The 13610-nt window shown below is 39.9% G+C and overlaps 2 protein-coding genes across 3 annotated transcripts; one reads left to right on the top strand and one right to left on the bottom strand.

The window, feature by feature from the left end:
- Positions 1 to 861: 861 nt before the first annotated feature.
- Positions 862 to 10768, bottom strand: gnpat (glyceronephosphate O-acyltransferase). Of its 2 annotated transcripts, none has more exons than XM_020615366.1 (17): positions 10584 to 10768; positions 8811 to 9002; positions 8495 to 8671; positions 8238 to 8367; positions 7913 to 8040; positions 7642 to 7717; positions 7131 to 7282; positions 6827 to 6957; positions 5861 to 6111; positions 5004 to 5102; positions 4536 to 4709; positions 4006 to 4085; positions 3790 to 3930; positions 3119 to 3218; positions 2927 to 3020; positions 2460 to 2521; positions 862 to 2357 (listed from the first exon to the last, which is right to left on the bottom strand). In XM_020615366.1, the coding sequence occupies exons 1-17, from the start codon at positions 10605 to 10607 to the stop codon at positions 2314 to 2316; spliced, it is 2055 nt and encodes a 684-aa protein (XP_020471022.1). In that variant the 5' UTR covers positions 10608 to 10768; the 3' UTR covers positions 862 to 2313. The 2 variants fall into 2 exon arrangements, with proteins under 2 accessions (XP_020471022.1, XP_020471021.1); XM_020615365.1 differs by having other exon boundaries at positions 4536 to 4712; positions 10584 to 10766.
- Positions 10769 to 10821: 53 nt separating this feature from the next.
- Positions 10822 to 13601, top strand: fsaf1 (40S small subunit processome assembly factor 1). Its single transcript, XM_020615367.1, has 8 exons — positions 10822 to 11004; positions 11238 to 11387; positions 11511 to 11611; positions 12142 to 12201; positions 12463 to 12558; positions 12677 to 12763; positions 12953 to 12984; positions 13109 to 13601. Exons 1-8 carry the CDS (start codon positions 10926 to 10928, stop codon positions 13227 to 13229), a joined length of 726 nt encoding a protein of 241 aa, XP_020471023.1. The 5' UTR covers positions 10822 to 10925; the 3' UTR covers positions 13230 to 13601.
- Positions 13602 to 13610: the final 9 nt, after the last annotated feature.

Here is a 13610-nt window from a genome sequence, read left to right as displayed (position 1 = left end):
CTTTGAATGACGTTGACACCCAGACTGTTGTTCTACAACCGTTTCTTTAATGCATAACTGCTTTGTTATCGGTTGAATCATCCTTAGTGAGTGAAGCCTAAGAGCAAGTGTTTAAAGAGCAAAAGTTTAGCTTCTGGTGGATGTGATTAACAAAAGACAGTGGTGGTATTTTATATTAATGTGTGAACATTTATATCTTCAGCAGGTTAGCATGGCTAGTAAAAAAATAAAACAAACATTAGTACACATTAAACAACCTGGCTCGATGTTCAGAGAGGAGCCAGGTACACTAAAGACATTCTAATGAAAACTTAGGTCAATACTGCTAAAAATAACTTAGATATGTTAGAAACGCTCATTAACTTTTGGAAGAACTGTATCAAAGATGCATTTGAGCTGAACGTTTAATTTAATTTTCACTTGAAAATAAAGTTGCTAAGAATAAATGTGGCCAAACTGTGTAGTAAAGAGACTGTTTCTAAATTACCTCAAATATGTCTTTGGTATTTTGGTACAGTGATTATTTACTGTAAAAGCAGAAGCATTAGATTTCTTCCATCATTAGCAACTGTTCAGATGAGCATTTGGTCTGTGAAAAATCAGATGATGCCCCGTCTTTTCCACCAGACCAGAACACCGGTGTGAGAAACTACTACCAATATAGTTTTTCAAAAGGAGAAGAGAGTGGAACCTTTTAACACGAGAGTTAGCTGGTTTAGAGGCCCATGCACAAATAGTGCAGCCTATAAAAATCCAAAGCGAGGTCTCCCTTTTACACAAAATTTGACAAAAATAACTTTTCTCAGTATCTCAAAATGTCTACGGTTCCTAGAAATGTTCCTGCAGCCAAAAGAGATTTTTTTTGGGGGGGGGATCAGTCTGAAATTACCATATCGAGGAGCCTGTGTGCTCTACTTTGAGGTTTAGACGTTTTCTGCCCCCTAAGCAGCTCTGCCTGTAGCGACACTGAGATGTGATTTCAAGGTAACAGGATTTACTGAATAACTCAAATAAATAACTTCAATATAAGGATCTTTAAACCAATCTAGTTTTAATCTGGCATCACTGCTGTAAAATGATTCCCTTTTGAACATGTCAGCTAAGTGGGTAATCCTGAGTCTCACACACACAAAAGAAAATCACCTGTTGGTCTGACACTTCTCAAGCTTCTTGTGTGTAATCAGCATAGTTCCTCTGAGTCTCTGTGTCACAGTTACTGCTGTTTCAGTTTATTTTTCCTTCCCTTGTAACAAAACAATACAAAGTGTGTACTATTTCTTTGAATATAAATGAAGGCTGGATTATAAACTGCAATATATGTAACTATGTGACTTGAGAACATAAGGAAACAATGAACAAAAATGACAAACTTATTCCTTTGGTATAGCTGGTAGTGTAAGGAGGGTGGCGACTGTGTAACACTGCCATTAGACTTGTAGTATTATCTCCACTATATAAACAAAGATTAATGTAGTCCTTTGTCTGGAGTAATGGCTGGGCGACAAACTTGAACCAGGGTGGATTAAATCCAACACTGACACCTTGCACCAGCTGTTTTTGAAGCTGGCTTTGTGTATGTGGCAAGTTCAACTCGCATATATAAACTTTTTAGTTCACACAGTACAAAAAGAATATAGATTTTACCAAAACCTGATATGTAACCACTCAAATTTTCTTATCCAGCAATTTTAACTACTCTTGTTGTACAAAAACTGAAAATGTAAGGGGAAAAGAGCTAACAGATAGGCCCACATCACATTAAAGTGCTCAATAAGAGAGACAAGACTAAGGGACTAGCAGTAACAGACACAGTCTGAAGCTCAGACTGAAAATAACAAAGTGAAAAACCCTGCTGAGTGTTAGAGGATACATACCCAATGCATTAATGGAGAACTGCCACTATCCTGAGTGGATTTGGCACATCCAAAAGCTTTTACAAGCTGATCATAACTGCAAAAGGTCAGTTATTCAGAATGAATCAAATAAGCTTAGCAATATGCCTTCAATGGCCTTACTCATCCTCCAGTTTTATGTATGCATATAAAACATTTTTTAATAGAACAACCTCAGAAAGAAAAGGGCATCTTGAAAGGAGAAGTTATGAGAACACCGAGTCTGAAGAAAAAGAAAGTAAAACGGGTTGAGCTGTCTCCAGATGGCGTTTGTTCCATCTCTCATAGAGAGCAGGCTGGACTGCCTTTGTGGTAAGCCGGGCCAAATCGAACCGTACAGTGCAGAGAAGCACCAAGACATCTTCACGGTTCATCAATGCATGAAAAAAATTCAACACCTCGGCTAAATGGGGTGGGTAAATTATAGCCGAGCGATGACGGCGTTCTGAGTGGGGAGTTTTCCCCCTAGACAAACACACAAATTTGAGATTTGTTTTAAAAGCCAGACAATAACCAAAACACTGTTTACCCCTGCTGGTGTTTAGGCTCCAGCTGTGTGCTTCTTACCTAAAGTGTCTTCCAGTGAGTTCACCATCACCGTGTTCACCTTTAAAGTCTCCTGCTCTGCTCTGAAGTAAAAGCATTGAAGTGCACGTTACTTTCAGCACAAAACAAGTCAGCATTCAAGATAACTAAACAACTACAGCTGAGTTCTTTGTTCTAAAGTAGTTCCAATGAAAAATTTTAATAGCATTTTCAGTGGATTGACTAAGGATTAGTGTTGTTATTCTTAGCACTACAGCTTCTTGGTGGATTTTCAGCTAATTTTATTTTTTCCCAAAACAGTTTTGCCATAGTGTCTTTTGCTATTGTCGCATCGTTTTTTTGCCCAGTTAATGCTTATTTTGAGTTTTCCTATCTGAATTGATGGTCTAAAGAACAGAAGGTATATGAAGAATACATTTTTAGCTTGTATTTCTTGCTTCAGCCAATCAAACCAAGCACAGACACAAGGACTTTCAAAACCAACATACCCTTTGATTTTCTGTACAGCTCCAAGTCTTAGCAAAGCTGCCAGAGCGTTCTTCTGGAGGTCAAACGACAACACTTCGGTGTATCTTAGACTACCTGGATAATACATATACAACTCTCAGTCAGTTTGGTTGAAGGGTAATGTGAAAGCACAGCCAGAAGTAATAGAAAAATAAACTCTTAGAGAAAGAAACCTGATAGAAGAAGTTTCACGATGAACTTCCGGATGGATGGAATAAACTGTTTTTCTGTCAAATTCTCAGTGGCCTCTTCACACAGGAACCTGCACACCACCTGGGACCCCCCACACACACACACACACAGCTATTAACACTGCTGATGTGTTAACAGCGACCTCTAGAGGACATCTATAGTGTAACACACCCCAACTGTTCTGTGCTGCAAGATCCATTTAAAAACAAGCACTGATTTCAAATGTTTGACATTTGTACATATTATAATTTGTGCAAATAATGCATGTGTACATATACTGTATAAATCTATGTGCCTAAAGAAATGCTGAATGCTGCCTGGAACTGAATTTAAGTCCAAGTAAGAACATAACTATACTGAGCTTTCATAACATGATACAAACAGCTTGCTATTGCACACTGCATGACTTGCAGAATCATATCCTACTCACTGAAACTTAATATTTGATGTAAATTGTCACTCAAAAATTACCATGTCCTTAATTAAATGAAGCCTGAATATAATTTAAACAGGTGAGTTATATAAAAATTCACCCTCAACAGTCGTCATGGAAGGGCCTAACTACTGGAGTGGATGTGCACACTACCATCTGTAGAGAAAATGTGACCCACCTGAGTAGTTTTCTAAACCACACTGCGTTTGTCTCACACACCTGGTATCCTTGTAAGAATGGGTCAAGCATACTGGTGAGAAAGGCCAGTGTTCTGTGCCCTTTCTCTGTCACCACAAGCTCCTGCTGGCTGGCCTGCAGCGCTCCGGTCTTCATTAGCAGGTAACAGGCCTCCTCAAAGTCCTACAAGGCACGTAACAAGAGTAAAGAATAAAATTTCCTACATTTAAACATTTATTTATAATTGATGTTCCTCACCTGCACTGTAGCGCCTGGACAGAGGATGAACTCATTGGAGAACATGTTTCTCAGGAAGCTGAAAGTGTTGAAGACCTCCTCTGGAAAACACACAATGACATGAAAACATGTACTTTCCATATTTAGTATCAACACTATCTGTGTAAGTTTGTTTACTGGCACAAAAGTCCATGAAAAAGCTGAAAAGAGTTTTTTTTTGCCTTTCTCTTCTGAAGTTGAACTGGCTGAACTCCTTTGTCAAAGTTAAGAGTTTCACATATTTACACTAAAACTCCACATACTGCACAGTGGCTATGAAAGGTATTCATCCCATTCTCTGTTACACACAGAGTTCAAATTATATTTATCCAAGCACATTCTTCTGTCAAATTGATAAATTCCAGAAAGTGATGTTAAAATAAAACTGCTAAATTACACAGTTTGTGTTTTTCTCTCTTTACTTAATCACCTGTAATGTTAATTAGTTTATTATAATGATTCAGCAAGAAGAGAGCAGCACATGTAAACAGGCAAACCGGTGTCAGTCGTACGTTTTTTGTTGGAGGTGGCAGCGTGGATGGCGGAGGCTAGCAGCGCTGGCCGGAGGAAGATGTGCATAGCCTGGTTCCTGTAGGAGGCACAGGAGAGTACGATGACTGCCTGACTCCAGAGCTCCTCCTCTGGGGTGACAGCGCCTTGAGGCTCCCCTGGCCCTGCTTTTCTTCCTGCTTCAAGACAAGATGTACAATCACACAATCATCTTTGTCTCACTTGTTGCTGAACACTTTCTTCACACAGCTACAGTATGTTCCCTTTTCAAGGACACTGTCCTCAACTTTATCAGTGTCACAATGAAATGTTGTCCTTGTACTGGTTCTACTCTACTGTAAGTAAATCTGAGAGACAACTGGATGTCTAAACTGTATCCTTACTGAACTTTGCAGGACAGTGCTGATATTACAAGGAATGAAAAGGGATACAGAAACATATATACACAAATCAAGGCAGAAAAATCCAACCTTGTTCCAACGCCAGGTGGACTCTTCCCTCAGAGATCCTCACTAGGCCTTGATGCAGAGAAAGACTGGAGGAGACTATTTCTGATGGAGGCATGTGGTCTGAAGGAGAAAATAAAAGTCAGAATAGACAGAACTGATGAGGACGAGACAAAGATGAAAGGGAGAGAGCAGTTAATGGACCTGCCGCCGCACAAGACTGTCAGTTGTGTGAAAAACAAAAAGGTACCAACACTGCCGAACCATTCAATGACAGCGACATGTAGTCTCACACTAATTCAGTATGCAAATCTGTGCAGACCATTATTTAAATCTAATTACAGTACATCATCTACTTCACATAAAGGACTTGTGGATTTATGTTTAAGCTTGCACCTTTTTGGTTCTTGAGTTCACAAAACAGTCTACAAACAGATGGAACTATGACTTCATACAGACAAGGAAGCCATCAACAACCATCTTATGTCTACACTTCTAAACGCTACATAGATGCATCTTAGTCTCTTGACTGTATTTATAAGTGATAAAATATTCTAAGTCTAAAGTATAAAACTAATATAAAACTGTTTACATTTTTGTAATTAAGTAATTCTCTATAAACATTTCATTTCCAGTAATATTGTCTCAAAATGGACTCTTATGGTACACACCTGTAGTAGCGTGTTGCACAGTATAGCTTATTAATAGTTTGGCTATTCAATAAATGCCTTGTCCCAGCACAATTCTCTTGCTCAAATACAGCATCTGATTTTAACAGAAGCCACTTGTTAGTCAGCACAGTGGAGCACACAGAGTCTTCAGTCTCACTGTGACAGCACTGAATCTGCCTGTTAACAGGGAGGACTGGGCTCATACTGTACCAGGCCAGAGGAGGAAAGCTCCGTACTGTCGGGAAACATCCCTGAGCCACAGAGCCTGTTCAGTCAGCTTGTCCAGTGCAATCCCTTGTGTCTGCTCCATCTTCTGGTCCTGGTGGTGGTTCTGGAGCAGCAGAGAGGCCAGTAGGGCCCACGGCTTCAGGACCATGTTCTCCTCTTGCGCCCGTACCAGCCTGTAGGCAGAGTCATTGACAAAGTTGTGGATCTCCTCACTGGGCTTCCTGGGGATGTGTCTGGAAATGGAAAGTTTACAGTTAATCCATGTTCACAGCTGGATAATCCACCAGACGTGCACACTGTACAGTGTTTAACTTGGGTTTGATAAATCCCCACGAGAGTACTGCTCTGCAGAAACAGTGCATTAAGTCAAGATGTAAACTGATCAAAGACATTCTGGAAATGTGAAAACTGAACACACTGGGGAGCGACTTTTCAAACAGCTACACAAACATTTAGTTTGGAAATGTTACATGAACGCTGACCTTTAAGTGTGGATTAACATAGTCAGACTCCCAATACACAACTCATAATGTACAGTAGTGTCAATTATTTCAGTTAGCTGAGACCCATACCTACTGTATGGTCTGGAGAGTGTATGCATGAGACTGCAACTGTCTTAGTGCTGATTTTGTGCCCCTTTTACACTACAGGGGCTTAAATTGTACTTTCTGATTTTCACTTCTCTTCTGTGTGTACATGTAGGAGGACTACTTTTATAATGAAGAACAATACGGACCACAAAATGGGCACATGATGACACCAGTCCCACTGTGCTGCCTTTTCAATGACATACAACTGATCCTGCCAGGTTTGTAAATAAAGTGGAAAACAAAGCAGAAATAAATCACCTTTGCCCAACAGTTTCAGGTTGTGGGAGGCTCCAGGTAAAGGTAAGATCCTGCAGTAGAAAAGCAGCGTTGTATAGTCCCCAGCGTTTGCATAGTTTACCTTGGTATCAGGTTGAACTGGCAGCGGTTAACTCTTCCCTCAGCTATACTTCTGAGTGACACAGGCTGACCAAAGTACACGTGGATACTGCCATAGTCTTCATTGAGGACTTTTCTGGCTTTAAACAGGCCCTACAAAGAAGAGTGAACAAGAGGAGCAGAGCAGACTTTAGTAAGTACATGCATGCTTTTTTCAGGCTGCAAAATATAACTTCTACATTTTTACAGCTTTTACTATACACGACCACAAATAGCAGCAGTTTATTTATTTCTATATACACAGGCCAGGTGTTGAAGTGACTCACTGAAGTGGACTCTTTGGGTTTGGGGACACCCAGCAGTTCTCTGGCATAGAGTGGTTCCTCTAAGATCCTCTCATAGCTGATACTGATAGGGACCAAGCTAATATCAAACACCTCCCCTTTGAGGAATGGATCCATCACTATATTCAACAGACCTGAAAGACAAGAAAAAAATGAGGAGGACTGTCAAAAAAGGAATGGTCACAGTGAAAATGGGTTGCACTACAGAAACCTGGAACATTTGTAGAATCATGTTGAAAAACCTTTTTCACGTTTTTGTTGTATTGTCAATTTTGTTATTGTAGCCTAATATCACACATCACAAATCTGCCCCAAGGAGGAAAAAAAGATAATCTGTACAGCATGGAACAGCCTCAGTTCTTAGACCCTCGATATACACTGTATGCTTTAATAAGAAACTGAGAAAAAAAAAAAAAAAACAGAAAAACAAAATCACAGCATCTCATCTGGGGCTCATCAAAAATCGGACTTCTGCTAAGAACTTGTTCCTCACCTAATTTTGGAGTCAAAGACTTGCACGTTCTGCTTCGGGTTCCCTCCAGGAAAAATTCAACTGGTGCAACTCCATTCTGGAGTTAAAAAATACACGAATGTTAATTCTCTCACAAAGATCTGCATCTTACAGAAATAATTACTTATGTCACAGACGTTGTATGGATTATGTTCACCCTCTATCACTGGGCGCTGTGCACCAAATATGGAACAGGGCTTTCAAAAAAAACAAATGCCACCATCTCTCCCTAATGACAGAAAGGTATCCTCACCTTGACCATAGTCTTGACATACTCTGAGAATACAGCCCAATACAGTTTGTCTCCACCAAATGACCTCCGAAGGAAGAACGCTCCAGACATCCGTAGCATCTCCCCAATAAACTTCATCCCAATGAAGTCTGCAGTGACATACAAGATTGGGGCGGACCAAAAATTAAACACCTTTTAGTATAACGCAGTCTACATCTTCAACAAAATGTACACTTCTCCGACACTGAGCCAACAAACCCACACATTAAAAGTTTACTATTTATTTAACATGTACCTAATAAACTGATAACCCAGCGTATACCCTCCTGTTCTTTCCAAAGCTTACCCATGCCAGCAGCAATGACAGGTAGTGCCAGATCGTAGGTGTACATGATGTACGACACCAGCAGGAAGTCCATGTAACTGCGGTGACTGGGTAAGAGAACAACAGGATGCTCCTGAATGGCCTGTTGGAGCTAACAACAAAGCAAAGAAAAACTATGAGTGTGTGTATGTGTGCAAGTCGGACATCATGTACTTCCACAATTTTTAACCTTTTCACAGACATTTTGGCCTTATGGTCTGGTCAGTGTGCATACTCACTCTCTGAATGCCCTCTTCATTGACACAGATGTTCCTGAACAAGATTTTAAAGACTTTGCTGAGTGTGAAGACGAAGAAGCGAACGGTGCTAAGCTGCAGGCGTTGAGCCATCTCGTCCAAGATGGCTGACGCCTCCTCCAAAATGTCATCATTAGCCCTGCCCATCTCTTTGGAAACCTAGACAGTTCAAGATATAGTATTACCCTGTAACTTCCTATATACTGTATGTGATTTGGGGCAAATCATGATTTAGCAGTCTAATCACTGAGTGTCCAAATCAAGATGGAAAAGTCCTGTAACAAAACCTCTGATTTACCTGACTGATGATGTAGCGTATCTGGCCAGACTGAAGCACCATACTCTTTAACATGCTGGCTTTAATGGGAGGCACTCCTTTGTAAAGAACAGGAGTATAACATCTGAGAGCGTATCTCAGGTCACTGGAGTTCCTCCTCTCCTCCAAAATGTCCTCAAAGTCATCTCTTTTCTTCAGCATAGGGTCTCTATGCTGAAGAAAGAAAAACATCACACTATGTTAAAAATACACTGTAGCCATGAAACATTTAAACATACATTTTTACTGCCAAATTCACAGTACCAAGCAGTTACATAAACTCATAATTGGTTGCGATATGTTCCACACTTTCACTGAAAGGTGAGAGTGCTGGTGCTAGATCTGATCCAGCCTGGTGCTAGACCAAGTTCTGTGGCTTTAGAGATTTTTACCTCAGAAGAAATAAGCATTATGGGGTGACCAGATATTGACAAGTGATGTGTTACTGACAAATCACACCTCACAAAATGAGCCTTTCTGTGGTATTTAGATAGGAACAAAACAATAATGAAAAAAAAGGAATACTAAAATACAGTAAAGATACTCAAGTGAAGGTTCAAAATCAAATCAAGCATTCAAACTCTTACCTTTAAAAGCACAACAGTATCAATTTGTACCTTTTGGAGGTGCAGCTAATTTTATCAGATGATCAACAGAAAAACATCAGCATCAACAAAATTGACAAAACTTTTTTCCAGTGCAAGTATTTACCACTTTATCTAGCTTTACACTGTTGTAAACTGAATACTGTTGGGTTGTGAACTACTGGGTGAGCACACAGAAAACTATTACAACATCAAATTTGGCTCTAGGAAATTATGTCAACAATTCACTACCTCAGTTTCACCGAATAACTAATCAATTAATCAAAAATAACCAGCAGTTAGTTGAAGCCATACTAATTTTAACTATTTTATATAACGTTGGGTAGTTTTATCCATACGTTTTGTAAACATAGCAACTGATTAAAGCTCACTTTGAAGTTTCACATTTCCCTCCGAAGCACAGTGAGGTATAAAGTACTATAAAATGGTTAAAAACTAATTCAGTAAAGCAGAAACACCCCAGGAGTACATTTAAATACAACACCTTCATGCTCTAACACACTGGGTTTGCTTCAGGTGCTGTACAAACAAAAACGCCCTTCTTTGCTTTGACAACATAAGAAAAGTTAATTTCCATGACAGTATAGCAGGATTCCAAACTAAGCAGGAGTACAAACTTTACTGCCAAGTATTGTGAAAAGGACAAGGACTTTGACTCCAGCCCAGTGGCACCTGTTTTGCACAACTAGGAGAGTGCTAGTGCTGCTGGAGGACCAGTATTGTAAAACACTGATGTAGGGTAAAAAGCAGGGCATCGGGCAGTTATTTAAAGATGTGACCCACAAACATAAATTTACTGGTAGCAAATTCCGCACATTTGCAGAACAAACCTGAAAATATACCAACAGTCTGCCAATAATAGAAAACGGAATGAAGTTATCCGTATTCCCAAAATGTACAATGGAGACAGTTAGCTATGTTAACGTAAACAACATTATCAAGGAAAAACTGACGCTACATAAACAGTTAAACTAATGTAATGTGCATAGATTATTATCCATATCAAACACAAGTCAGAACAGTTCAGATGCGTTGTAGCAAAATAAGTATGAATATGGCATTCACCTGTTTGAATGAAATGTCAAATTGTGGGCACTGAGCTACAGCAGAGAGCTAAATTAGCTTAGTCCTGTAACAAAAGCATACATACCGAATAAATTGTTTTGGATGGCATACTTTGTCACCTTCCAAACACAAAAATGCTGCATCCAAGTAACTTAAATGTGTACAGATATTCGTACAGTGCCGCCTCTTTTATTTTTATGACACTTGTATTCGATAACGTCAGACGAAAAACTTGAGCGTACGAGCGGCCATTTCTGTTATTTTTCACTACGGGAGCCAGAAGGGATCAACTCGACCCGTGTGTCCCATGTGTTTTCACTGTTTGTTGTCATTCACGGTGAACTGCCGGTAGAGTTGAATGAGTCCTGACAAAACAGTAGCTTGTTTTGCTTCGTTTTTGTTAACCTACTTGTACCACTAGCTTACAATGAACTCAAGGACAAACGGAGAGGAAGATGAAGATTGTCTGTTTCTTGAGCAAGTTTTGGATAAGCTTTATGACTTTGGTAAGTGATGTTAGCTAACTAGTTAGCTAACGTAGCCAAAACAACTGGACAGTTAGCTATGCTTTAAGTTAACTTTACCCCATCGCTAAGTTAGTAGGTTATGTATTAAAGTAGTTCAGATAATAATACTATGCTATTTCATAATATAATGTTATTTCATTGTCGTTAAGAGAAAGGATGCTAATAGCACAGCCAAAATAACGAACTCATGCAAGTGTTGCTAACTGATCAAGGCAATGGAGCGGCATCAAAACTGAAGCTCAAGTCTCAGAAGAAGATAAAACGAAAAAGATGTGAGGAAGAAGAGTCCCCTGCATTCAAAGATGTTTGCAGAGACACTGATGGCCACATAGCACAGCAACAACCAAAGACTGAGCAAACAGGTAGGTAGCATTGTGACAACACAGAGACCTTTAATGTCCTCCACTGACTCAGTTTGCTTTCAGGAATCACACCAGTCTTCCACCACTCATTTCTCTGTTCTGATGTGACATATCCGTACCCAGGTCCAACCATCCAGCAGGTGAACCGGGTGGAGGTAGTGACATTTCAGGACCCCACAAAGAAACTGAAGACCAAGCACACACCAGCACCTGACAACATACCTGTAGGTCGATGTTACTGAAGTTTCCTTTGTTTATGCAATTATAAAAGTTAAGCATAGACTGATGATAGGTAAAGATCAGAGTGTAGCTTATTGGAAAATGTGTATCCATGACAGAAGGGTCTTTTACAAGTTATGTTCTGGTTTAGTCTAAAATCTGTCTCTCTCTGTGCCATATTATAAGTCCATATTTTTCATTAACCCTGTGCCAACAACAGGGTTAATGAAAAATACTGACTTCTTTTTGTTTGATACTACTACCAGGGAACTATCACAGATCATTTGTGCAAAAGCAGCATTTTTTTTCATCCTGGAAACTTGCAGGGAACTATCACAGATCATTTGTGCAGAAGCAGCATTGTTTTCATCCAGGAAACTTGTCTCATTGATATTTTGAAATCTAATCTCCTCTCTGTTACTATGTGACTCCTAGTCAGCCTTCCCTGTTCGTGTTCTTCTTGTCACCACCCATTCATATCACTTTTCTCTTCTTGCCTTTGCTGCCTTTGGGTCTGTGCTGTCCTCACTTCAAGGCCCTTCAGATAACCGAGAAGAAGCAAAATGACCAGCTAGAAGAACTCAACTTGGAAAAGGTGATGGTTTTATCACAGTTTACTCTGTATGTTCTGCTAGAGGATAGCAGCAACATTCATGTTGATGCACCAGATTCTGTTTTGGGGGCTCATTTATTTGCATATGTATTCTGCAGTCTTTAACAAGAAACTTTCAGTCTGGCAGCCTTCTCTAGTGTCTTGCCACATAATTATTGGGACTGTGATTATTAGATTTTACCTGCAGTTGACTATGATACAGTATGTATGGCCTCATACTGTATTTGTGTATGATTGCATCAGGCTCGTCTGGAGGTCCATCGGTTTGGAATCACAGGCTATAAGAAGGAGCAGCAGCGTGTCTTTGAACAGGACAGAGCGGTCATGCTAGGAGCCAGAGTAAGACCTGTACAGATTTAATTAGCACCGCACCGCTAAGTTCTCTTTTGTAATCAAGGCTTTTTAATAGATGAGTGGCCAACTCAGTGACCTATAGTGCTTATTATCTTTTATTTAGCCTCCTAAGAAGGACTATGTCAACTATAAGGTGCTGCAACAGCAGATTAAAGAGAAGAAACAGAAAGCAAAGGAGGAGGTGCTGCCGGTAAGACTTGCACTTTCAGTCAGCCTCACAAGTAATTCATGACCAGCTTGTTCAGATTTTACATATATTATACGGTCAGTAGAGGTTAGGAGGTATGTAGTTCCACTTTTCTTTTTTAACTGATGGAAAAACATACAACTGTAATCAAACAATTTGTTATTAAATTCATATTCTGTCCCTGCTCTGTAGGACTTGAAGAAAAAGAAGAAGAAGAACCAAAAGTATGTCATTTCTGAATGTATCTGTAAACATTTCCTTTTGAGGAACATTCATCATTCTGTTAAGTCATTCGGTTGCATCTCAGCAGTTGAAACCTGTGTCTGCCTCTGCTACTTTCTCCACCAGGGACAAGAAGAAGAAGGTGAGCTCTGGTTCTGGCTCAGCCCCCTCAGGTCAGGTGGGCCACTTCAAGAACGGCATGCTGATCCTCAGCTCCAAGGAGATCCAGAAAATCAAAGGCAAATAGGGCAGTTGTTATGTTCTTATCACCGAGGGAACTGAAAGATAATGAAATCCAAAGCCGGGACACTTGGGACTAATTAATTTTGGAATTGGACTATGTTAAATGTGGTCACTGATTCAAATGTGTGAGCTTTTATTTGTAGGTGAGTTATTAAATCCTAAAATATAAGAAAATATCACCATACCAGAGGAAGATGGTGTCAAACTCACTGCTGTTTGCAGCCAAACATGTTATGAAGAGGAAGTGGATCAGAGCTGTGAGGCCGATGTCCTGAAGACATGTCACTGTTCGGCAGTGAAGTAAGGGACAGTGCTACTGCTGAGTCAGACATGTTTCGATCTTCAAAATGGACCCTGAATGGCTAATTCAGCCGGGTGCTGAGTC

Source organism: Monopterus albus, unplaced genomic scaffold (assembly GCF_001952655.1).
Source record: "Monopterus albus unplaced genomic scaffold, M_albus_1.0 scaffold164.1, whole genome shotgun sequence".
Lineage (NCBI taxonomy): Eukaryota > Metazoa > Chordata > Actinopteri > Synbranchiformes > Synbranchidae > Monopterus > Monopterus albus.
This window is presented reverse-complemented; position numbering and strand designations above follow the sequence as displayed.

Coding starts and splice junctions, on each gene's coding strand:
- gnpat (XM_020615365.1), bottom strand. CDS start 10,607: ATGCCATCCAAAACAATTTATTCG. Junction 6,958..7,130: donor AACCCAAAGAGTCCACTTCA/GTGAGTCACTTC, acceptor TCTTCTTTGTAG/GGCCTGTTTAAAGCCAGAAA. Junction 3,219..3,789: donor CATTCTTACAAGGATACCAG/GTGTGTGAGACA, acceptor GGGGGGTCCCAG/GTGGTGTGCAGGTTCCTGTG.
- fsaf1 (XM_020615367.1), top strand. CDS start 10,926: ATGAACTCAAGGACAAACGGAGAGGAAGATGAAGATTGTCTGTTTCTT. Junction 12,559..12,676: donor CGGTCATGCTAGGAGCCAGA/GTAAGACCTGTA, acceptor TCTTTTATTTAG/CCTCCTAAGAAGGACTATGT. Junction 12,764..12,952: donor CAAAGGAGGAGGTGCTGCCG/GTAAGACTTGCA, acceptor CCTGCTCTGTAG/GACTTGAAGAAAAAGAAGAA.